This window comes from Cibotium barometz, chromosome 40 (genome assembly GCF_041138505.1).
Source record: "Cibotium barometz isolate CiBa-2024 chromosome 40, ASM4113850v1, whole genome shotgun sequence".
Classification (NCBI taxonomy): domain Eukaryota; kingdom Viridiplantae; phylum Streptophyta; class Polypodiopsida; order Cyatheales; family Cibotiaceae; genus Cibotium; species Cibotium barometz.
In genome coordinates this window covers 4,210,354-4,235,873 of record NC_141085.1, presented here as the reverse complement: position 1 = coordinate 4,235,873, position 25,520 = coordinate 4,210,354, and the positions used below count along the sequence as shown (strand labels likewise).

At 40.0% G+C, this 25,520-nt stretch overlaps 2 protein-coding genes across 2 annotated transcripts; both read right to left on the bottom strand.

Moving 5' to 3' along the window:
* Positions 1-14,413: 14,413 nt before the first annotated feature.
* Positions 14,414-15,155, bottom strand: LOC147615137 (uncharacterized). Its single transcript, XM_086779126.1, has 2 exons — positions 14,680-15,155; positions 14,414-14,550 (listed from the first exon to the last, which is right to left on the bottom strand). Exon 1 carries the CDS (start codon positions 15,027-15,029, stop codon positions 14,706-14,708), a length of 324 nt encoding a protein of 107 aa, XP_086635252.1. The 5' UTR covers positions 15,030-15,155; the 3' UTR covers positions 14,414-14,550; positions 14,680-14,705.
* A 7,550-nt stretch (positions 15,156-22,705) lies between these two features.
* Positions 22,706-23,549, bottom strand: LOC147615136 (uncharacterized). The gene is made up of 2 exons (XM_086779125.1): positions 22,972-23,549; positions 22,706-22,842 (listed from the first exon to the last, which is right to left on the bottom strand). The coding sequence occupies exon 1, from the start codon at positions 23,319-23,321 to the stop codon at positions 22,998-23,000; it is 324 nt and encodes a 107-aa protein (XP_086635251.1). The 5' UTR covers positions 23,322-23,549; the 3' UTR covers positions 22,706-22,842; positions 22,972-22,997.
* Positions 23,550-25,520: the final 1,971 nt, after the last annotated feature.

Genomic DNA, 25,520 nt, shown 5'->3' with positions numbered 1-25,520 from the left:
CCATCTTCCTCTCCTCTTTTGGTTTTGCTTCAAATGATGCTCAAGGAAACATAAAACTTAAAAGAGCTCAAGGTGGAATGGACACTACAAATAAAATATAAAACTCTAAAGTAATGGTTATAGTTTTTGTGGTGAATTTTTAAACTAAGATTTCATTTTCTTATGTGGAGAAATTTTTGATTGGATGCTTAATTATTTTGGAGGGAAATTCAAATTCAAATTAGTGGAATTTTGGAGGGAAATTTAAGTTTAACTTATTATTTTTTTGGAGGGAAACTCACTCATTTTCTTCACATATACAATGCATGGGGATTTCTTCTCGTCTCTTCCCTCTATCTTTACGGACATCGTCCGTTAAGAAAGAATGAAGCACACACATACATAATGTTTGGGGATTTCTTAATGGTTGTAGTTTCTTTGGGTGACAATTTAAACTAATATTTTAATTTTTTCTGGAGAAATCTTAAATTGGCTACTAAGTTTTTTTGAAGAAAAATTCAAATTCAAATTCAAATGAATGTGCTTTTGGAGGGAAATTTAATTTTAACTTATTGCTCTTTTGGAGGGAAATTCAAGACTCATTTTTCTCACATAAATCACACACATACACAATACATAGGGATTCATTCTTCTCTCTTCACTTTGTCTTGATGGACATTGTCCATCAAGAGAGAGTTGAACTAAACACATACATAAATTGTATGTGGATTTCTTCTTCTCTCTTTCCTTTATCTTGACGGACATCGTCCATCAAGATAGAATTAAGAACACACATACACAATGCATGAGAATTCATTCTTATCTCTTCCCTCTATCTTGGCGAATGTTGTCCGTCAAGAAAGAAATAACTAAACACATACACAACCTCATGTAGATTCCTTTCTCTCTCTTTCCTCTATCTTGATGGACGTCGTTCGTCAAGAGAGAAATAAGTAAATGCATATACAATGTTGTGTAAATTCCTTCTTCTCCCTTCCCTCTATCTTGACAAACATTGTCCGTAAAGAGAGAAAACACTAAACACATACACAATGTTGTGTAGATTCCTTCTTCTCCCTTCCCTCTATCTTGACGGACGTCGTCCGTCAAGAGAGAAAAAACTAAACACATACACAATGTGTGTGAATTCCTTCTTCTCTGTTTTCTCTATCTTCACAAACATCGCTTGTCAAGAGAGAATGAAGCATACACATACATAATCATGTGGATCCATATTCTATGTTTTCTCTATCTTAATGGACATCGTTGTCAATAGAGAATGAAGCACATACATACACAATGTCTGGGGATTTCTTCTTCTCTCTTCCCTCTATCTTGATTGAAGTCGCTCCTCAAGAGAGAAATAATTAAACACATACACCATGTGTGTGGATTCCTTCTTCTCTCTTTCCTCTATCTTGATGAACATCGTTGTCAAGAGAATATGCTAGATAATGTGTGGGAATTCCTTCTCTCTTCCCTTTATCTTGTTGAACATCGTCCGTAAAGAGAGAAATAACTAAACACATACACAATGTTGTGTAGATTCATTCTTGTCTCTTCCCTCTATCTTGATGGACATCATTCATCAAGAAAGCAATAACTAAATACACAATGTCTATCAAGAGAGAGGAAGCACATACAATCACAATCTATCTTAACAGACATCATCTATCAAGAGAGAATGAAGCACACACATACACAATGTGTGGGTATTCCTTCTCTCTTTCCAATGTCTTGATGGACATCGTCCATCAAGAGAGAAATAATTAAACACATACACAATGTCTTAGGGTCCTTCTTCTCTCTTTCCTCTATCTTGACGGACATCGTCTGTCAAGAAAGAAATAGTTAAGCACATATACAATGTGTGTGAATTCCTTCTTCTCTCTTTCCTCAATGTTGACGGACATTGTCGGTCAAGAGAGAAATAGTTAAGCACATATACAATGTGTGTGAATTCCCTCTTCTCTCTTTTCTCTATCTTGATGGACGTCGTCTGTCAAGAGAGAAATAATTAAACACTTACACAATGTGTGGGGATCCCTTCTTCTCTCTTTCCTCTATCTTGATAGAGAGAAATAATTAAATACTTACACAATGTGTGGGGATTCCTTCTTCTCTCTTTCCTCTATCTTGATGAACATTGTCCATCAAGAGAGAAATAATATAACACTTACACAATGTGTGAGGATTTCTTCTTCTCTCTTTCCTCTATCTTGAGACGAACATCGTCCGTTAAGAGAGTATGCTAGATGATGTGTGGGAATTCCTTCTCTCTTCCCTCTATCTTGATGAACATCATCCATCAAGAGAGAAATAACTAAACACATACACGATGTTGTGTAGATTCATTCTTGTCTATTGTCAAGAAAGCAATAATAAATACACAATGTCTGTCAAGAGAGATGAAGCACATACATGCACAATCATGTGGATACTTCTTCTCTCTTCACTCTATCTTAACAGACATTGTCTATCAAGAGAGAATGAAGCACACACATACACAATGTGTGGGTATTCCTTCTCTCTTTCCAGTGTCTTGATGGACATCATCCATCAAGAGAGAAATAGTTAAACACATACACAATGTCTCAGGGTTCCTTCTTCTCTCTTTCCTCTATCTTGACAGATGTTGTCTGTTAAGAGAGAAATAGTTAAGCACACATACAATGTGTGTGAATTCTTTCTTCTCTCTTTCCTCTATCTTGATGGACATCGTCGATCAAGAGAGAAATAGTTAAGCACATATACAATGTCTGTGAATTCCTTCTTCTCTCTTTCCTCTATCTTGATGTTCATCATTCGTCAAAAATGGAGGTTGTACAAGCAAATATCCCAAAGATCATGCATTCTTTTATAAGCTTGTGTCCTCACTTTGTCCACATGGAAAACGTGTTGTGGATGCATTTACTGAAGGATTTGCCATGAGAGAGGCCCTTCGGAGTGAGAGGAAGGCAATTGTGTTTGTAAGTATATCAACAGAGAAAGATTTACTTGAAAGTTATGCTTCTATGATGGTTGAATGCTTGCCTGAAGTCAATGCCTTCTATAAAAGCTTGGGTGGCAAGATGGGGAGTGCAAGTCAAAGTGTTTCCTTGGGCCAATCTGATCCATTACCTCCTCCTAGAGAAGCTCAACCATTACCTATGGATTTCCTTAGAGATATTGCTGAAAGCTCAAAGGATATTAATTTGCTCAATATGCAAGAAGGTTATGTTGGCCTTGATGATGTTATTGAAGATGCTAATGCAAACACCGTGATTGAGAATGAGGATCATGTTGAAATTGATGGGATAGGCACTATGGTCATACAAGAAGGCTATGATGATAATAGAGATCCTAATGAAAACACTACGGTTCAAAATGCTGAGCATGTTGAGATGGATGGGATGGAGTCTATGGAAAAACAAGCTAAAGAAAAGGACATGGTGCAACAGGCAAGTTATTAAAGTCATTGTACAATCATGCATGGATGACGAGCATTTGTACAATCCTTTTTTTTGTAATGGATGATAAGTTTTCACATTTTATTCCCAGAAAATATTAACTTATCAAGTTTCACTAGTTCTAAAAATTCTTGTTTGTCTATTTGTATGTGTGTGGTAGTGTACAAGCATGCACATGATTATGCATCACTTATTGTTTTATAAATACTCATGTGTGTGTGCCCACCCATGTATGAATCACTTGTTTTGTTATGGCCTAATAATATTAAAATCAACTAAACATTCTTAGTGAGATAACACAACATTTAGTAGATGAAGGTGCAAAGAGAGTGCATATAAATACATTGAATTCTATATTTTTAAGTTCAACAACCATTGAAACATAAGCATGATGAGGTATTTCTAATTTTAGATTTGAATGTTGTACTTTTGAAGGCACTCGATTGCCTTGGTCTTATGAAAGTTTGAAAAGAATGGAAAAACAACATTTTGCCTTGGTCTTATGTTATATTTGGAGCGATCTTGACCCATCTCTAGATACTCTTAAACAATTTTGGTGGATGAAGATAATTATAGCATGAATAGTGCAAAAACTTGGATATTTCTAGAGACATTTGATGGGTGGTGTAAGGATCATTATGCAAAAACCCAATATAGATCATGCAATTACTCAAGAGGCACTCAAGAGGTATTCATATACCCTTTAAACCCCCAACTTAGGTACATTTCTCATAAGTCCATGAAAAACTTGTATATTTCTAGAGACATTTAATGGATGGTGTGAGGAAGGATCACTATGCAAAAATCCTAGATAGATCATGCAATTAATCAAGAGGCACTCATAAGGTTTTCATATACCCTTTAAACCCCAAACTTATGTAAATTTATTGTAAGTCCATAAATAATTAAACCCCTTTTGTGGATTCCTCAATCTATACTAAATATAATCAAATTTGGAAGTATACTCGACAAATTAAAGAAAGGAATCTAATAACTACCACCAATGCACGTGCAGGTGCATTCTCATATCAAGTGGACAGACAAAGATATGTATATTATTTTGGATTTAATAGCGTCCTTTTAAAGACTTGGCATCATGATCCTTACTTGCCAGATGTGAAGAGATGTCACAGTGGTGGGAAATATGTACAATTTCACCTTGGATGGTTATCATTCCTTAAAAAGGCAACGTCTTTGTTTTGGGTAGGGATATGAACAATGATGACATTTAAGAATTTCATGAAGTGTACATTTTGATGGAGGAAGAAGCTAGAGAAAAGCTTCCATTTTTCATGGTATGGAGCCAAGAAAATTGCTTGCAAGTGGAAAATTTGATGCCACCTGATAAGGGAAATGTTGCGGCATGTTTCAAACCTTTATGGTATGTATGGAGATATTACTATCCTACACTAGACTCTTCAAACACATTATTAGTGGATGACTCCCCTTACAAAGCTTGCATGAACAAGCAAGGAAATTGTTTATTTCCAAACTCTTTTGAAGGATGGATTAGAGGGATGGAAGATCACTACCTTGAAGATGTGTTGTGGCCATTCTTGGAAAGAACAAAGGTGTCTTGTAATCTCCAAGACTATGTGGAAAAAAATTGCATCGGGCAAGGACCAATTAATAAGGACCACTAGCTATATGGATACCTAAAGTAAGTTATTGAAGTTCCATGGGATGTACATATACCTCCCACTCTAGAAAGGAAGCCATCTATGGATGAATTGATACAACAACAACAATACAAGGACAAAAGGTTTCAATCTATATATGAGGAGCTGGATGCAGAGGAAATAGCAATACTTGATGCATATGAAAATAAAATTCAAGATGCAAATCTTTCACGGGGTCAAACAATGGCATTGGGGCTATCCATCTTGTCTTAAAGACATGCACATTCACTATGCATGAAGCCAAAACTCATTTGAAGAGACTACTACTACTGAGGTTAAAATATGAGAGGCATGTTATGAATGGTTAGAACATTCCCATGCATGTTTTGGATATGGTGCACATTGTGGAAATCCAAAGGCAAATTTTCATTTTGTACTCTACCTTGATCTGGTCAATTTTTACCTTGGATACTATCGTGTCTCTCCTCTCAGAGTTTTGATGGTCCAACAAGCCCACACACACCGAGTATAATCTTTATAATTATAGATGTCATGCCCATTGGCAAGAGGTTTTCCAAGGTTCAAATGTGCCTTCCATGTTCTATTTTTTGGAGGTTAGTGTGCACACCAATCCATCACAGTAAGTACTAAATTATGAGTAACACATTGTCAGCATGTAATTGTCCAAGTTTTCTTTCATCAACATTTCTAGCTCCTAAAATGTTGTTCACATTTTGTGTAGGTTCAAATCATACTCAAAAGTATGTCTGAGCTCCTACCCAGATAGCTTCAAGGCAACATCTTTTTTATTAGAGATCTATTTAGATGACTTTGAACATTTTCCATAGCAATTTTGTATATGAATTATAGATATATCCATCTTTATATATGGTATATGACACATTTTTGTCACACATACATTGACATCAAGTGCACAAAACTTCATTGGAGTGTGTTGACATTGTCAAATGATGTATGTGAAGTACTCCAACTTTCAAAGATGTTTTGTAAACACCAACTTTTTCTTGAGAAGAGATTCACCTCATTTTTAACTAATTGAAGCATGCATTTTGGCTTTATTGATTTTAACAATTTGCATGTGTTCTGATTTGAAAGGTAAAGAATATAATTCATTGTACTATCATAATAACATGCACTAATATATTCCACCTTTAAAAATTATATCAAGTTGGAATTAGGATCATCCTAATATGTGCTACATCAAGAATGTTAACTATATGAGAATCAATGACAACTTGTTGATAAAATGTGCATGCCTCAATCAACTTGATGAAAACATCTTCATACAATTTATTCATTAAAACTTATATAAAAGAAAGACACAGTTGATTTACAAATTGCGTACCCTCATGGACATCACACTACCTTTAAAGTATTGGATACTTTTGAAGGTATGGATATTTCAACTCAACGTGAGTTTGAAACAAGCAATCAAGTAAAAGAATGTGGGAAACTTTCAAAGGTAGATGATTAAAATTTTCCAAAATCTCATTCTAAAGGGTAAAATATCATTCTAAGGGGTAATTTTCTAGCATTCAAATAAAAATGAGACTTGCACGAGTCTCAAAATTACTAAACATGTGTTTTTATAAATCTTTAGTTATAGAAGGGACATTCAGGGATCCCTTTGCCACATCCAAGCCCCGACGGTTGTGAAAACTTGCACGCATGTGGGGGCCACCTATATTGGGGCATATGCAAATTTGGATCACAATTTGACAACATTAGGTGGGGCTTCCACATGTGAGACCGTAAGTTTTCTTTACTTGACTAGAATGCATGTTCTAAAAGGGGCATTCGGTGATCCCCATGCCACATCTAAGTCCCCTTGGCAGTGAAACTTTTTACACATGTGTAGGCCACCTATTTTCAGACTTGTACAAATTTGGATTGCCATTTGATGAGATTAGGTGTTGCTCCCCCATGCCAGACCGCAATTTTTATGCACATTTTAGAGAAGGGACATTCTGCAATGCCCTTGCTGCCACATCTGAGCCTCGTTGGCCATGAAACTTTGCATGCATGTGGGAGCCACCTATGTTGACATGCATGCAAATTTTGATTGCCATTTGAAGACATAAGAAGGTGTGGTTTCCCCACGTTGGACCGTAATTTTCCTTCACTTCTAATTAGAACGCACGTTCTAAAAAGGACATTCGGGAATCCCCTTCCCGCATGTGAGCCTCATTGGCTATGAAACTTGGCACATGTATTGGGGGCACCCATGTTGAGGCCCATGCAAATTTGAATTTCCATCTAGCGACATTAGGTGCGGCCACAAATTTCCTTCACTTGTGACTAGAATGCACGTTCTAGAAGGGGCATTCGGCAATCCCCTTGCAACATCCAAGCCCCATTGTACATGAAACTTTGCACACATAAGTGGGCCACCTATTTTGAGGCCCATGCAAATTTGGATCTCCTTAATGACATTAGGTGTGACTTTCCCACGGAAGACCGAAAATTTCCTTTACTTGTAACTAGAATGCACAATCTAGAAGGGACATTTGGTGATCCCCTTGCCACATATGAGCATTGTTGGTCTTCAAACTTTGCACACATGTGTGGACGTGCGTGCAAATTTCTATTGCCTTCTGATGACAATAGGTGCAACTTCCCCATGTCATACCACAATTTGCCTTCACTTGTAACTAGAACGTGGGACATTCGGTGATCCCCTTGTTGGCTGCAAAACATTGCCTACATGTGGGGGCTAGCTATGTTGAAACTCGTACCAATTTTGATCAGCATCATTTGACGATGTTAGGTGCAGCTTCCCCACGTCAAACCACAATTTTCCTTCACTTGTGACTAGAATGCACATTCTAGAAGGGACATACTAAGATCCCCTTGCCACATGCAAGTGCCCTAGAATGAGCAAGGATTCCCATTCCTCATCTACCACTCGTCGTAACAAAAGGGAATCATGGCGCACATGTGGGGGCCACCTATCTTAACACTTTTGCAAATTGCCATCACCATTTGATGACATTAGGTGCCACTTCCTCATGCCATACTACAATTTTCCTTCACTTGTAACTACAATGCACATTTTAGAAGGGGCATAGAGTGATCCTTATGCCACAGCCATGTTGGCCGTGAAAGTTTTCACGCATGTGGCAGCACCTTTCTTGAGGCCCATGCAAATTTGGATCACCATATGATAATGTAAGTGTAGCTTGATATGGTTAGACTACAAAATTCTCAACTTATAACTAGAATGCACCTTCTAGAAAGGACATTCGGTGACCTATGTTGAACCCTTGCAAATTTGGATCACCATATGACAACATTAGGTGTGAGTTGATATGGTCAAATTGCAATTAACCCTAATTCCTAATTCCTAGCTCCATTTCATCACATTCGGTGATCCCCTTGCCACATTCGAGCCCCATTGGCCACAAAACTTTGCACACATGTGGGGGCCACTTATCTTAGGGCACTTGTAACTTTTGATCGTCATCTGATGGCAGTAGGTGCGGGTTCCCCATCCTAGACCATAGATTTCTCCCTAAAACTAAGAAACCCTAGGAGCCCTAAATCCTAGCTCCATTTCATGACATTAGGCGATCCCCTTGCCACATTTGAGCCCCGTTGGTCACAAAACTTTGCACACGTGTGGGGGCCACCTACCTTAATGTGTACACACACACACACACACATAGAAAGGGAGAGAGAGAGATAGATAGATAGATTTAGATATAGTAGTAGGGCTATAGCATCTACACCCTTTCTTGTATAAGGAGTAACCAATTCTCACATACCTAGTGACATCATTAGGTATTTGCATGGCATGCAACCACTACAGTCTTGTATTCCTTAGTCATGACAAGCAAATGTGTGTCTATTAAACGTCATCCATCAAGTAGCTAGATGACCACAAATGCAAGTATTTGTTTCCATTCAATGCACAATCAAACTGCTCTAGCATGACTGATAGTAAGAGATAGCAATGGCCCAAGACATGCATAAATAATGTCGTCCTATATCACTTGTGTGTGCTAATATTTTTGGGCATATACATGAACAATCAAACCGCTCCATGACTGATAATAATACATAGCAATGGCCCAACACATGTCTATGTTGTGTCATCCTGTATCACTTGTGCGTGCTAATATTTTTGGGCATATACATGAATGTATAGCGCATCACAAACCCTAGCATCTCACATTCCCATGAAGGAAAAGTTGATGGGGTAATAGAACCTTAGCCTCAAGATGATGCAAGATGAGTAGCACAAAATAACTAGGACTAAATCAAGCTAAAGGTCATAACCACCTTTTTGGTAACACACCCAATAGGTAGGTCATCTCTTTGTGATAAAAGCATGGCAAAGAGAGGAAGTTCCCATATTTCAATGCAAAGGAGGATGGATCATCTTTGAGACTTTGTCAAGGCTAGTTGTGTGTGGAGTGTTACATGTAGGGATGTGGTGCTAAGCACCTTGCTGTTGTGTGAAAGCATATGCTACATGTATGCATGCTTAAAAGACACAAGGAACATCAGATTTCTTCAATGCATAAATAATAAATATATATTTAGAAATGTTGGCAAACATACCATGATCCAGCTATTCATATCCAATACCCCTTGACCAACAGGCCAATCTAGTTTTGGCCCTGTTCCTTGCGCCAAATGGCTGGCTGACTGGTCCACAAGCCTTCCCTTGTTTGCCCTCTACTGGCCTGTGATCTGTGTTGCAGAATTGCTTCCAGTTGTGGGGTGGAAATGCCTCTTTTCTCTTGGAAGGGAGTAAAATACAGCAAAGTACAAAGAATTCCCTAACAAAACTCCCTTCCGCAATCTGACACATATCTAACTAATTGCCTGTACAATTCTCCAGTGGATACCATGGACTATCTGAGACTTTTAAGGCTTGGCAAAAACCTATGTAACTCATTCCTGGCTTGTCCCTGGGGCTCACAACGTGGCAATGGTTATAACAAAATACTCCTATCTAGGAGCTACTTCTATACACTATCTTGCACTGAGTGGTAGCCAACTTGTCACCATGCTTGTGTTGCACTAAGTTTCTAAAACACAGCTTCCAAATGCCTTTCATGATCTGCTTCATTCTTTGAGTGAACAATAATATCATCAAAGAATGTACCTACAACTTTGGCAATGACTGCTCTCATAGTTGCCATTCTTGCAATCGAGCTGAATGTTTCCTCATAATCAATACCATAAGGATTGTATCTAGTGACATCTCGGAAGAGATGGATGTAAGGGGAATATGAGTGTTATGTAATTCGGCACCTAAAAGGGCCAAGGGAAGGGTAATGGAGAGTGGAAAAATGAAGTAGTGTGTGTGATTGAATTTGGAGTACATGCGATTTCATTCATTCTAAGAGACATAATTGATTAAAACTATCTAGAGCTAATGATTTGGTTTAATGCTTTGGAAATTATGTATGTAGGTTGCGCATGATCTTCATAGCCCTGTGGCTGCACCATATAAACCTCCTCTTGTAAATTACCATGTAAGAAGGCATTCTTCATCAAACATCTGATGCAAAGACCAGACTTCAGATTTGCTCATTGGTCAAGGCGAGGAAGAATATGCTTTGATAAAAGATTTGAAGCAGAGGGACAGAAGATTGAGAAGACTGTGTGACTAGCAAACAATTACGAGCAAAGTGGAAGCTAATCACAAGCTTTGAGATGGTTCAATGTGTTGTTAACTTTTGGAGAGATAGCACTGTCTCTAAATGAAAAAAGGAAAACATGGTGCATCTGACCAGTAATAGAGACATGGTAGAAACCTCTAATGCTAAGCTGTAGGACATTGACAAATAGTCTGATAGCCAACTTGCACAATAGTCAGATGAGGAGGATAAGAGTTACAAAGAGCACCATAAGTCACATGTACACGCTATTATAGAAGCAGGAAAAGCTTTTGAGGAACATATGATAGAGAGTTCCAAAATCAAAGAGGATGATCTAGAGGATATGAACTTAGGACAACCAGATGATCCAAAGCTAGTACACATTAGTGCTAAGTTGGAGGTTAGAGCTCTGATGTTGCTAAATAATGTTGTCCCGTATCACTTGTGTGTGCTAATATTTTTGGGCATATACATGAACAATCAAACTGCTCCTTCACTGATAATATGACATAGCAATGGCCCAACACATGTGTATGTTGTGTCATCCCATATCACTTGTGTGTGCTAATATTTTTGGGCATATACATGAACGTATAGCGCATCACAAACCGTAGCATCTCACATTCGCATGAAGGTAAAGTTGATGGGGTGATAGAACCTTAGCCTCAAGATGATGCAAGATGAGTAGCACAAAATAACTAAGACTAAATCAAGCTAAAAGTCATATCCACATTTTTGTAACACACCCAATATCCTCTATGGATGTGGTTCCGAACTACTTTCAAATCTCAATCACACATGGACATAAAGGCATACATCTAATCCACCTACACTATGCATAGTCGAATGAACTAGAAGGCGTCACATTTTGTGACTAATACATATACTACGTAGTACACAGCCATGGGAAGTCGAAGGATGAGCACATAGGCATGAACGTGCTCCATAGCTTCATTTCTCAAAATGTTAGTGTGATGCACGTCATTGAATGCCCCCAAGGACATCATGGAAAGGGCTTCTTCTTCAACATCCTACTCCACCATGTATCATTTAGAAATGAGATGCCATTGATATTAAAGGAGAACACAACTAGGTCCCACTTCAATGATTGCCCAATATTAGGACTCATCAAGACATATGATGACCTAGCGATGTGCACAACTAATTAGTAACCCCACCATCAATTGCTAGTAGAAGACAAGTTCTAGTAAATCATGATCATGGTAATATAGAAGAGTCCAATACTATGGTTGATATTGATGCCATATCTTAATGATGCAGGCATGTTGCATGACTACACAAGGCTAGGAGGCTTTGGTGGGTCACTCATAAATAAGGAAACAAAGCACATGGTCTCAACAAAAGGGATTTTTAAAATCTCTTTTTTACTCATTATTTTATACGCATCTAAAGTGTACCATTTAAAGGGGGATTAACCAATTGATGAGGTAAAGGGTGTGTTTTATTCATGAAAATTTCATAAAGAAGGAATTAAACTACTTTCAAATCTCAATCACACATGGACATAAAGGCATACATCTAATCCACCTACACTATGCATAGTCAAATAAACTAGAAGGCGTCTTATTTTGTGACTAATACATATACTACGTAGTACACAGCCATGGGAAGTTGAAGGATGAGCACATAGGCATGAACGTGCTCCATAGCTTGATTTCTCAAAATGTTAGCCAAAATACTCCTATCTAGGAGCTACTTCTATACACTATCTTGCACTGAGTGGTAGCCAACTTGTCACCATGCTTGTGTTGCACTAAGTTTCTAAAACACAGCTTCCAAATGCCTTTCATGATCTGCTTCATTCTTTGAGTGAACAATAATATCATCAAAGAATGTACCTACAACTTGGCAATGACTGCTCTCATAGTTGCCATTCTTGCAATCGAGCTGAATGTTTCCTCATAATCAATACCATAAGGATTGTATCTAATGACATCTCGGAAGAGATGGATGTAAGGGGAATATGAGTCTTATGTAATTCGGCACCTAAAAGGGCCAAGGGAAGGGTAATGGAGAGTGGAAAAATGTAGTGTGTGTGATTGAATTTGGAGTACATGCGATTTCATTCATTCTAAGAGACATAATTGATTAAAACTATCTAGAGCTAATGATTTGGTTTATTGCTTTGGAAATTATGTATGCAAGTTGCGCATGATCTTCATAGCCCTGTGGGGCTGCACCATATAAACCTCCTCTTGTAAATCACCATGTAAGAAGGCATTCTTCAAACATCTGATGCAAAGACCAGACTTCAGATTTGCTCATTGGTCAAGGCGAGGAAGAATATGCTTTGTTAAAAGATATGAAGCAGAGGACAGAAGATTGAGAAGACTGTGTGACTAGCAAACAATTACGAGCAAAGTGGAAGCTAATCACAAGTTTTGAGATGGCTCAATGTGTTGTTAACTTTTGGAGAGATAACACTGTCTCTAAATGAAAAAAGGAAAACATGGTGCATCTGACCAGTAATAGAGACATGGTAGAAACCTCTGATGCTAAGCTGTAGGACATTGACAAATAGTCTGATAGCCAACTTGCACAATAGTCAGACGAGGAGGATGAGAGTTACAAAGAGCACCATAAGTCACATGTACACGCTATTATAGAAGCAGGAAAAGCTTTTGAGGAACATATGACAGAGAGTTCCAAAATCAAAGAGGATGATCTACAGGATATGAACTTAGGACAACCAGATGATCCAAAGCTAGTACACATTAGTGCTAAGTTGGAGGTTAGAGCTCTGATGTTGCTAAATAATGTTGTCCCGTATCACTTGTGTGTGCTAATATTTTTGGGCATATACATGAACAATCAAACTGCTCCTTGACTGATAATATGACATAGCAATGGCACAACACATGTATATGTTGTGTCATCCCGTATCACTTGTGTGTGCTAATATTTTTGGGCATATACATGAACGTACAGTGCATCACAAACCATAGCATCTCACAGTCCCACTTCAATGATTGCCCAATATTAGGACTCATCAAGACATATGATGACCTAGCGATGTGCACAACTAATTAGTAACCCCACCATCAATTGCTAGTAGAAGACAAGTTCTAGCAAATCATGATCATGGTAATATAGAAGAGTCCAATACTATGGTTGATATTGATGCCATGTCTTAATGATGCAGGCATGTTGCATGACTACACAAGGCTAGGAGTCTTGGGTGGGTCACTCATAAATAAGGAAACATAGCACATGGTCTCAACAAAAGGGATTTTTAAAATCTCTTTTGTACACATTATTTTATACGCATCTAAAGTGTACCATTTAAAGGGGGATTAACCACCAATTGATTAGGTATTTAAGGGTGTGTTTTATTCATGAAAATTTCATAAAGAAGGAATTAAACTATTGGAGTATAGACAGTCTACATATACTTAAAGCTTGAGCTAGGACTACACCATAACAACTATGACGATTGGTAAAATAGCAACATGCTCGCCGTTTTGTCATTAAGTTTTCCATGATTGCTCTTAGCCTTGCCTCCTTGGAGGTGGTGCTATAGTGGACTCCTTAATTCTAGATTTCCATGTGTAATATTTAAAAAATTAAGTAGCTTTTTATGGAAATCATGTAAATTCACCTTAGTTGACGATCAATCATATGTATCCTAACTTCATGCAATGACTGTTGGATAAGGATAAGCTAAGCTCTCCCATTGAAAAAATGTGTTACCACCACACGGTTTCAGACTCTATGAAAAGGAAAATCACTTATTGCCGAAAGGAAAGGTATTACAAGACACTACTCTGCTGTGCCGCTTATTAGATGTTTTGAAGTGGGTGTGTGACAATAGCATTTTAGGTAGACGTGATCCCATCCGTTCAAGGTGGCCTGCGCCAAACAACACCACATGGTCGGTCAGACAGACAGACAGACTCATTGCCAGAGCGTGCGATTTGCTCTACGAAATGGAAAATCCAAAGTTCGTCCTGGCAGGAAGTTTCTGAGAAGGGGCCGCACCTGATCGTTAAGGCTGGTGAAGATCACTAGCCCTGGATCCAGACGGCGCGCAGCTTGGTTGCGCCTTGCACCACGCAGCCTGGTCCGTAGATTTGGGCAACGCTACTGTAGCCTTCACAATTCCTCTGGTTATGGATAGACACACGGGTGTCGCTGCTAACATCGCTGATGCGAACCGCACCCTGGTCGTTGAACGTCTGACAAGTATTGCCGCCTACGTAGAAGGTGTTGGTAGCAGATCCGTCACAGCTCGCTGGGTTGAACGTCTCGATCTTTGCCGCTTCAATCGTCACTATACATAGCAGCAGGAACACACAAAAGACGTTGCGCAACATCGACGCCATGGCCATGATCGAGACTGTCGAATTCGAAGATCGAACGTCCACTAGCTCAAGACTGATCAAGACAAATGGAATATTGGAATTTGAACAAACTCAGCGTGAGAGAGGTAGGGCTTATAAAGACGCATGCGGAGGAGCAAATTCTTGGTCGCACGGTGTTGAAATCCGTGACACGGAAGAACAAATGGGTGGGTAGGTGTGGAAACCCTTGTGCTCTGAACGGCGACGAGCAAATCCTTGTGCTCTGACTGGGTGGGTAGGTGTTGAAATCCTTGACACGGAAGAACAAATGGGTGGGTATCCTTGTGGTCTGAGTGGCTCGCTTTCCACGTATGTACTGAAGACTTGACTCCTGCAATATAGTACTACGATTGAGGACCCAGTCAACGACGGCTGCACACGTTTTAGGTGTGCCTCGTGATACATAGTCACCTTAACACAAAGGTCTACACCTTTATTCAGTGCGGTTACAAGATGCCTCTGAACTCATATAGGTTTGTATGTTCGTATTTAAATTTTACTTGCAAGAAACACTATGCATATACCCTACAGATTTGGATTGAGTTAACCACGTAAGATTTTGACTGAATGACCATGATTCTACACCCCGCAGCGGAAGAAATTGGGTTGTGGAATACCTCAAGCTTATCACATAGTGGAGATTAATACAACCAGACTTCTTAGCTTATGTATACTAACTGAATATGCAAAATCAGCAAATAGACTGTGCACAAGAGCAAGTAAAGAAGCAACACGTGTGTTTTTCTATCTACCCACAAAATAGGACAATGTACAATACCAAAGAGTCCTCCTCCTACTAGCTTGGCACCTCTAGATCTCTAAGTTCGTGTTGCTCCTTAAGAGCCTCGATAAACGCTCTATCAAGAGAAGATTAGGTTTTGTCCAGCTTGCTCTCACAATGTACAGCCCAACTAGATGCTCCTGGCAAGCTCAACCTACTGCCCAACAACCCCATATTTCACCTCTTGAAATAGGCCCAAATAGTGCTGCTGTTGCTGCTCTCTGACTTCTTCCAAATTCGACTCAGATTTGCCTCAAAATCTCCACTACTGACTCAGCATATAACCGCGTACAAACCGTGCCGCACTGATGGCTACCAAATCTGTCCTGAGAAAGGCCCCACAAGTTGTACTAAAACTGGCTGGAAAACTCATGCCTACAGAGCTGGAGAAAGATCTTGGGCTGATGCTAAAAATGGTGCCCCAAGGGCACCTTATATAAGCCCCGAGTCTACCCATACAAACTTGGCCGACGTCCTAATTCTGGTCGGCCATTTTGTTGGCACTTGTCAACCTTTCTTGGCCGAATGCCCCTCCAGTGGGGCCTTAATTTCCCACATGAATGACTGTATTCTGCTACTGTCCAACAAAGTCGGCTTTGTACTATCATATATGCTTCCCTGAATGCTGTTTCTGATTTGAATATTGTAGTTACGTGTGCCTCGTGATTGTATCAAGCCCAAAATGCTGTCAGCACCTTGTCATAATTGCATGTTTCCAGCTACCAAACAGCCCTTGTAGTGCATGCACTCTACCATATTGAATGCTTGCATTCAGTAAGCTCTAGCAGTGTATAAATTCACATAAACGACCAGTACCCATGAGGAGAATGGACTTGAATGTAAATACTAAAGAAGGAGATAGGGAAGGTCTCCTGCTAAAACCCTCTCCAAACACGCAAACAAGAAGGTTGAACTCCAATCACTTGCACCGGGAACAAACTTCAAAGATAGTGTAGCAAGCGCTGCACCAATTAACCATGGAATCCAGCAGCTCAGAATACAATACAGTGTGCACTTGACGAGCAAAGGACCTTCTTGCATCAAAGCTTTAGTGGTTGTAAGTGGATTTGGAGCCGATTGGAGGAAGAGTCCTAGGGCAACATCAAGAGCCACATCTGGAGATCCAACAGCCAATAGCGATCCCTCAAGATAGCTCTTCAGGCCCAAGTTTAGAGGCAGATTTCCAATAGTAGCTGGGTAGTCTTAGACAGTATCTATTGTAGATTTGAATTTTGATCTGTTTGTACTTTCATATCCAGTTATCATATAGCATCTACACTGCATAGCATCCCATAGAATTGGATGCATCATACCTTGTGTGTTGTGTCAGATCTATTGTCTTCATCGCATCCTTGCAATATCTAGTTTGTATTCAGTTAGTCTGGATTGTCTAACATCGATCCAAGGCCTCTTTATGCGACATTGGCATTGGTCTTTACAATCATGCAATCAATCAACAAGCCAAAAAAGTCAGTTGCTTCTGCTCAAGTCAATCCAGTGTTGAAGATCCTACAAATCTAGGGCTAGGTGTTCCTTGCATAAGCATAAAGGAGCATGTAGGTCAAATAGGTCTCCATTAGAATAGGGTTTTAAGTCCAAGAAAAGAAAAACAGAGAGAAAAAGGTATCTATGTCAGAAAGAACGGATAAGAAAAGTACATCAATCAGTTAGTCTTTGTCGACAAGAACATGGGTGACAATGCCAAGAAGGGATCAGGAATCCCAAACCGAAGGGGAATGCTTCAAGGTCTATTGGTAGCGAGATCACCGAGGTTCTTCTCAAGATTCGTTGCATTCATTTTAGGGGGGGACTACCTAGGGCAAAGTACCCAAATACATCAAGCTCCTGAACTGGTTTAGAAAACATAAGGATCATCACCCTTATCTACCTCTCGACGACGAAGAGATAGATCTCGGATTAGTGAGAGCATGAATCATTGTTGAGGTGTCTGGAATGTGTTCTGTTTCTAAGTCACTAGTGGCAGCTGCAACCAAGTTGGCATGATCCTTGGGCTGTTTCTTGGCAAGCTTTTTATAGCAACGATCTTCAGTATGACCAAGCTTCTGACAATAAGAGCACTTGAGAGGATGAGACTTTGCTTTACCTTTACAACATGAGTATAGGGACTGCTCCTCAGGTACATCCATAGTTCTACGATCATGATCCAATAGCATGGAAACCATATCAAGTGGAGGGCGACCAAAATAAGCTATTGGATCATGATCGTAGAACTATGGATATACCTAAGGAAGACATGGAGCATTGTCACCTACCAGTGACTTCTTTGTGATGCTCCATAGAACGATCGACTAATCTCTCATGTAGCAATATTATCACTTTACTTATTCCTTCAGCCTCCTGTCTAATCTGCCCCCAGTTCACATACTATCACATCTTGTACATTGTATGAAGATAAGGTGCTCTTGGCAACATTTTTCTCAAATGAGGGGGAAAGATAGCAATACTGTATATAAGTTTCCTAAGTTTGCGCCTCTAGATCTGCAAGTTGAACTGACCCATTGGGAGACACTTCCACCACCCAATAAGGTCCTAACCATCGAGAAGAATCTTAAAAGCTTTCCAAGACCCCATTGAAGATGCAAAATCATGGAGAAGATAAATAGGTGTGCAAGAGGAGAAAATAGTTGGTTTGCTATACTGTGGTGGCTGGCTTCTCCTTCCTCTATACCTTGTGGTGAGTGTGTGCAGCCATACATCACATTTTGGCCAAGATACCGATAGGTCTCAAGTGGAATTTCTGAATGAAATTACTAAGATCACCAGATAAGTGTTACAGTGCGTCGAAAGTTATGGGAGGGTAGAGACACACTTCGAGTCTTCGAGACAACTTTAGAGGGGGCTGGAAATCTACACAATTTGTAATTGAGAATGGAAGTTGCTTTTAAGGACTGAAAGCAATATCCTACAAGGCAGTGTAATCACTGGGGATGCCATCAGAGTGCTGATTATACTAGGCATTGTTTGAGGAAAAAAAGTAATCCCATAGGTAGGTCATCTCTTTGCGATAAAAGCATTGCAAAGAGAGGGAGTTCCCGTATTTCAATAATGCAAAGGAGGATGGCTCATCCCTGAGAGTTTGTCAAGTCTAGTTGTGTGTGGAGTGTTACATGCAGGGATGTAGGACTAAGCATCGTGCTAGTGTGTGAAAGCATATGCTACATGTATGCATGCTTAAAAGACACAAGGAACATTCATTTCTTCAATTCATAAATAATAAATAAATATTTAGAAATGGTAGCAAACATACCATGATCCAACTATGCATATCCAATACCCCTTAACCAATAGGCCGATCTAGTTTTTGCCCTGTTCCTTGTTCTAGATGGCTAGCTGACTGGTCCACAAGCCTTCCCTTGTTTGCCCTCTACTGGCCTGGGATCTGTGCTGCGGAATTGCTTCCGGTTGTGGGCTAGAAATGCCACTTTCCACCTGGAAGGGAGTAAAATACAACAAAAGTACAAAGAATTCCCTAACAGAACTCCCTTCCGCAATCTGACACATATCTAACTAATTGCCTGTACGATTCTCCAGTGGATACCATGGACTATCTGAGACTTTTAAGGCTTGGCAAAAACCTATGTAACTCATTCCTGGCTTGTCCCTGGGGCTCACAACGTGGCAATGGTTAACAAAATACTCCTATCTAGGAGCTACTTCTATACACTATCTTGCACTGAGTGGTAGCCAACTTGTCACCATGCTTGTGTTGCACTAAGTTTCTAAAACACAGCTTCCAAATGCCTTTCATGATCTGCTTCATTCTTTGAGTGAACAATACTATTATCAAAGAATGTACCTACAACTTGGCAATGACTGCTCTCATAGTTGCCATTCTTGCAATCGAGCTGAATGTTTCCTCATAATCAATACCATAAGGATTGTATCTAATGACATCTCGAAAAAGATGGATGTAAGGGGAATACGAGTCTTATGTAATTCGGCACCTAAAAGGGCCAAGGGAAGGGTAATGGAGAGTGGAAAAATGTAGTGTGTGTGATTGAATTTGGAGTACATGCGATTTCATTCATTCTAAGAGACATAATTGATTAAAACTATCTAGAGCTAATGATTTGGTTCATTGCTTTGGAAATTATGTATGCAGGTTGCGCATGATCTTCATAGCCCTGTGGGGCTGCACCATATAAACCTCCTCTTGTAAATCACCATGTAAGAAGGCATTCTTCAAACATCTGATGCAAAGACCAGACTTCAGATTTGCTCATTGGTCAAGGCCAAGAAGAATATGCTTTGTTAAAAGATTTGAAGCAGAGGACAGAAGATTGAGAAGACTCTGTGACTAGCAAACAATTACGAGCAAAGTGGAAGCTAATCACAAGTTTTGAGATGGCTCAATGTGTTGTTAACTTTTGGAGAGATAACACTGTCTCTAAATGAAAAAAGGAAAACACGGTGCATCTGACCAGTAATAGAGACATGGTAGAAACCTCTGATGCTAAGCTGTAGGACATTGACAAATAGTCTGATAGCCAACTTGCACAATAGTCAGACAAGGAGGATGAGAGTTACAAAGAGCACCATAAGTCACATGTACACGCTATTATAGAAGCAGGAAAAGCTTTTGAGGAACATATGACAGAGAGTTCCAAAATCAAAGAGGATGATCTAGAGGATATGAACTTAGGACAACCAGATGATCCAAAGCTAGTACACATTAGTGCTAAGTTGGAGGTTAGAGCTCTGATGTTGCTAAATAATGTTGTCCCGTATCACTTGTGTGTGCTAATATTTTTGGGCATATACATGAACAATCAAACTGCTCCTTGACTGATAATATGACATAGCAATGGCACAACACATGTATATGTTGTGTCATCCCGTATCACTTGTGTGTGCTAATATTTTTGGGCATATACATGAACGTACAACGCATCACAAACCGTAGCATCTCACATTCCCATGAAGGCAAAGTTGATGGGGTGATAGAACCTTAGCCTCAAGATGATGCAAGATGAGTAGCACAAAATAACTAAGACTAAATCAAGCTAAAAGTCATATCCAACTTTTTGGTAGCACACCCAATATCCTCTATGGATGTGGTTCTGAACTACTTTTAAATCTCAATCACACATGGACATAAAGGCATACATCTAATCCACCTACACTATGCATAGTCGAATGAACTAGAAGGCATCACATTTTGTGACTAATACATATACTACGTAGTACACAGCCATGGGAAGTCGAAGGATGAGCACATAGGCATGAACGTGCTCCATAGATTCATTTCTCAAAATGTTAGTGTGATCCACGTCATTGAATGCCACCAAGGACATCATGGAAAGGGCTTCTTCTTCAACATCCTACTCCACCATGTATCATTTAGAAATGAGATGCCATTGATATTAAAGGAGAACACAACTAGGTCCCACTTCAATGATTGCCCAATATTAGGACTCATTAAGACATATGATGACCTAGCGATGTGCACAACTAATTAGTAACCCCACCATCAATTGCTAGTAGAAGACAAGTTCTAGTAAATCATGATCATGGTACTATAGAAGAGTCCAATACTATGGTTGATATTGATGCCATGTCTTAATGATGCAGGCATGTTGCATGACTACACAAGGCTAGGAGTCTTGGGTGGGTCAGTCATAAATAAGGAAACATAGCACATGGTCTCAACAAAAGGGATTTTTAAAATCTCTTTTGTACACATTATTTTATACGCATCTAAAGTGTACCATTTAAAGGGGGATTAACCAATTGATCAGGTAAAGGGTGTGTTTTATTCATGAAAATTTCATAAAGAAGGAATTAAACTACTTTCAAATCTCAATCACCCATGGACATAAAGGCATACATCTAATCCACCTACACTATGCATAGTCGAATGAACTAGAAGGCGTCACATTTTGTGACTAATACATATACTACGTAGTACACAGCCATGGGAAGTCGAAGGATGAGCACATAGGCATGAACGTGCTCCATAGATTCATTTCTCAAAATGTTAGTGTGATCCACGTCATTGAATGCCACCAAGGACATCATGGAAAGGGCGGCTTCTTCAACATCCTACTCCACCATGTATCATTTAGAAATGAGATGCCATTGATATTAAAGGAGAACACAACTAGGTCCCACTTCAATGATTGCCCAATATTAGGACTCATCAAGACATATGATGACCTAGCGATGTGCACAACTAATTAGTAACCCCACCATCAATTGCTAGTAGAAGACAAGTTCTAGTAAATCATGATCATGGTAATATAGAAGAGCCCAATACTATGGTTGATATTGATGCCATGTCTTAATGATGCAGGCATGTTGCATGACTACACAAGGCTAGGAGTCTTGGGTGGGTCACTCATAAATAAGGAAACATAGCACATGGTCTCAACAAAAGGGATTTTTAAAATCTCTTTTGTACACATTATTTTATACGCATCTAAAGTGTACCATTTAAAGGGGGATTAACCACCAATTGATTAGGTATTTAAGGGTGTGTTTTATTCATGAAAATTTCATAAAGAAGGAATTAAACTATTGGAGTATAGACAGTCTACATATACTTAAAGCTTGAGCTAGGACTACACCATAACAACTATGACGATTGGTAAAATAGCAACATGCTCGCCGTTTTGTCATTAAGTTTTCCATGATTGCTCTTAGCCTTGCCTCCTTGGAGGTGGTGCTATAGTGGACTCCTTAATTCTAGATTTCCATGTGTAATATTTAAAAAATTAAGTAGCTTTTTATGGAAATCATGTAAATTCACCTTAGTTGACGATCAATCATATGTATCCTAACTTCATGCAATGACTGTTGGATAAGGATAAGCTAAGCTCTCCCATTGAAAAAATGTGTTACCACCACACGGTTTCAGACTCTATGAAAAGGAAAATCACTTATTGCCGAAAGGAAAGGTATTACAAGACACTACTCTGCTGTGCCGCTTATTAGATGTTTTGAAGTGGGTGTGTGACAATAGCATTTTAGGTAGACGTGATCCCATCCGTTCAAGGTGGCCTGCGCCAAACAACACCACATGGTCGGTCAGACAGACAGACAGACTCATTGCCAGAGCGTGCGATTTGCTCTACGAAATGGAAAATCCAAAGTTCGTCCTGGCAGGAAGTTTCTGAGAAGGGGCCGCACCTGATCGTTAAGGCTGGTGAAGATCACTAGCCCTGGATCCAGACGGCGCGCAGCTTGGTTGCGCCTTGCACCACGCAGCCTGGTCCGTAGATTTGGGCAACGCTACTGTAGCCTTCACAATTCCTCTGGTTATGGATAGACACACGGGTGTCGCTGCTAACATCGCTGATGCGAACCGCACCCTGGTCGTTGAACGTCTGACAAGTATTGCCGCCTACGTAGAAGGTGTTGGTAGCAGATCCGTCACAGCTCGCTGGGTTGAACGTCTCGATCTTTGCCGCTTCAATCGTCACTATACATAGCAGCAGGAACACACAAAAGACGTTGCGCAACATCGACGCCATGGCCATGATCGAGACTGTCGAATTCGAAGATCGAACGTCCACTAGCTCAAGACTGATCAAGACAAATGGAATATTGGAATTTGAACAAACTCAGCGTGAGAGAGGTAGGGCTTATAAAGACGCATGCGGAGGAGCAAATTCTTGGTCGCACGGTGTTGAAATCCGTGACACGGAAGAACAAATGGGTGGGTAGGTGTGGAAACCCTTGTGCTCTGAACGGCGACGAGCAAATCCTTGTGCTCTGACTGGGTGGGTAGGTGTTGAAATCCTTGACACGGAAGAACAAATGGGTGGGTATCCTTGTGGTCTGAGTGGCTCGCTTTCCACGTATGTACTGAAGACTTGACTCCTGCAATATAGTACTACGATTGAGGACCCAGTCAACGACGGCTGCACACGTTTTAGGTGTGCCTCGTGATACATAGTCACCTTAACACAAAGGTCTACACCTTTATTCAGTGCGGTTACAAGATGCCTCTGAACTCATATAGGTTTGTATGTTCGTATTTAAATTTTACTTGCAAGAAACACTATGCATATACCCTACAGATTTGGATTGAGTTAACCACGTAAGATTTTGACTGAATGACCATGATTCTACACCCCGCAGCGGAAGAAATTGGGTTGTGGAATACCTCAAGCTTATCACATAGTGGAGATTAATACAACCAGACTTCTTAGCTTATGTATACTAACTGAATATGCAAAATCAGCAAATAGACTGTGCACAAGAGCAAGTAAAGAAGCAACACGTGTGTTTTTCTATCTACCCACAAAATAGGACAATGTACAATACCAAAGAGTCCTCCTCCTACTAGCTTGGCACCTCTAGATCTCTAAGTTCGTGTTGCTCCTTAAGAGCCTCGATAAACGCTCTATCAAGAGAAGATTAGGTTTTGTCCAGCTTGCTCTCACAATGTACAGCCCAACTAGATGCTCCTGGCAAGCTCAACCTACTGCCCAACAACCCCATATTTCACCTCTTGAAATAGGCCCAAATAGTGCTGCTGTTGCTGCTCTCTGACTTCTTCCAAATTCGACTCAGATTTGCCTCAAAATCTCCACTACTGACTCAGCATATAACCGCGTACAAACCGTGCCGCACTGATGGCTACCAAATCTGCCCTGAGAAAGGCCCCACAAGTTGTACTAAAACTGGCTGGAAAACTCATGCCTACAGAGCTGGAGAAAGATCCTGGGCTGATGCTAAAAATGGTGCCCCAAGGGCACCTTATATAAGCCCCGAGTCTACCCATACAAACTTGGCCGACGTCCTAATTCTGGTCGGCCATTTTGTTGGCACTTGTCAACCTTTCTTGGCCGAATGCCCCTCCAGTGGGGCCTTAATTTCCCACATGAATGACTGTATTCTGCTCTACTGTCCAACAAAGTCGGCTTTGTACTATCATATATGCTTCCCTGAATGCTGTTTCTGATTTGAATATTGTAGTTACGTGTGCCTCATGATTGTATCAAGCCCAAAATGCTGTCAGCACCTTGTCATAATTGCATGTTTCCAGCTACCAAACAGCCCTTGTAGTGCATGCACTCTACCATATTGAATGCTTGCATTCAGTAAGCTCTAGCAGTGTAGAAATTCACATAAACGACCAGTACCCATGAGGAGAATGGACTTGAATGTAAATACTAAAGAAGGAGATAGGGAAGGTCTCCTGCTAAAACCCTCTCCAAACAGGCAAACAAGAAGGTTGAACTCCAATCACTTGCACCGGGAACAAACTTCAAAGATAGTGTAGCAAGCGCTGCACCAATTAACCATGGAATCCAGCAGCTCAGAATACAATACAGTGTGCACTTGACGAGCAAAGGACCTTCTTGCATCAAAGCTTTAGTGGTTGTAAGTGGATTTGGAGCCGATTGGAGGAAGAGTCCTAGGGCAACATCAAGAGCCACATCTGGAGATCCAACAGCCAATAGCGATCCCTCAAGATAGCTCTTCAGGCCCAAGTTTAGAGGCAGATTTCCAATAGTAGCTGGGTAGTCTTAGACGGTATCTATTGTAGATTTGAATTTTGATCTGTTTGTACTTTCATATCCAGTTATCATATAGCATCTACACTGCATAGCATACCATAGAATTGGATGCATCATACCTTGTGTGTTGTGTTAGATCTATTGTCTTCCTCGCATCCTTGCAATATCTAGTTTGTATTCAGTTAGTCTGGATTGTCTAACATCGGTCCA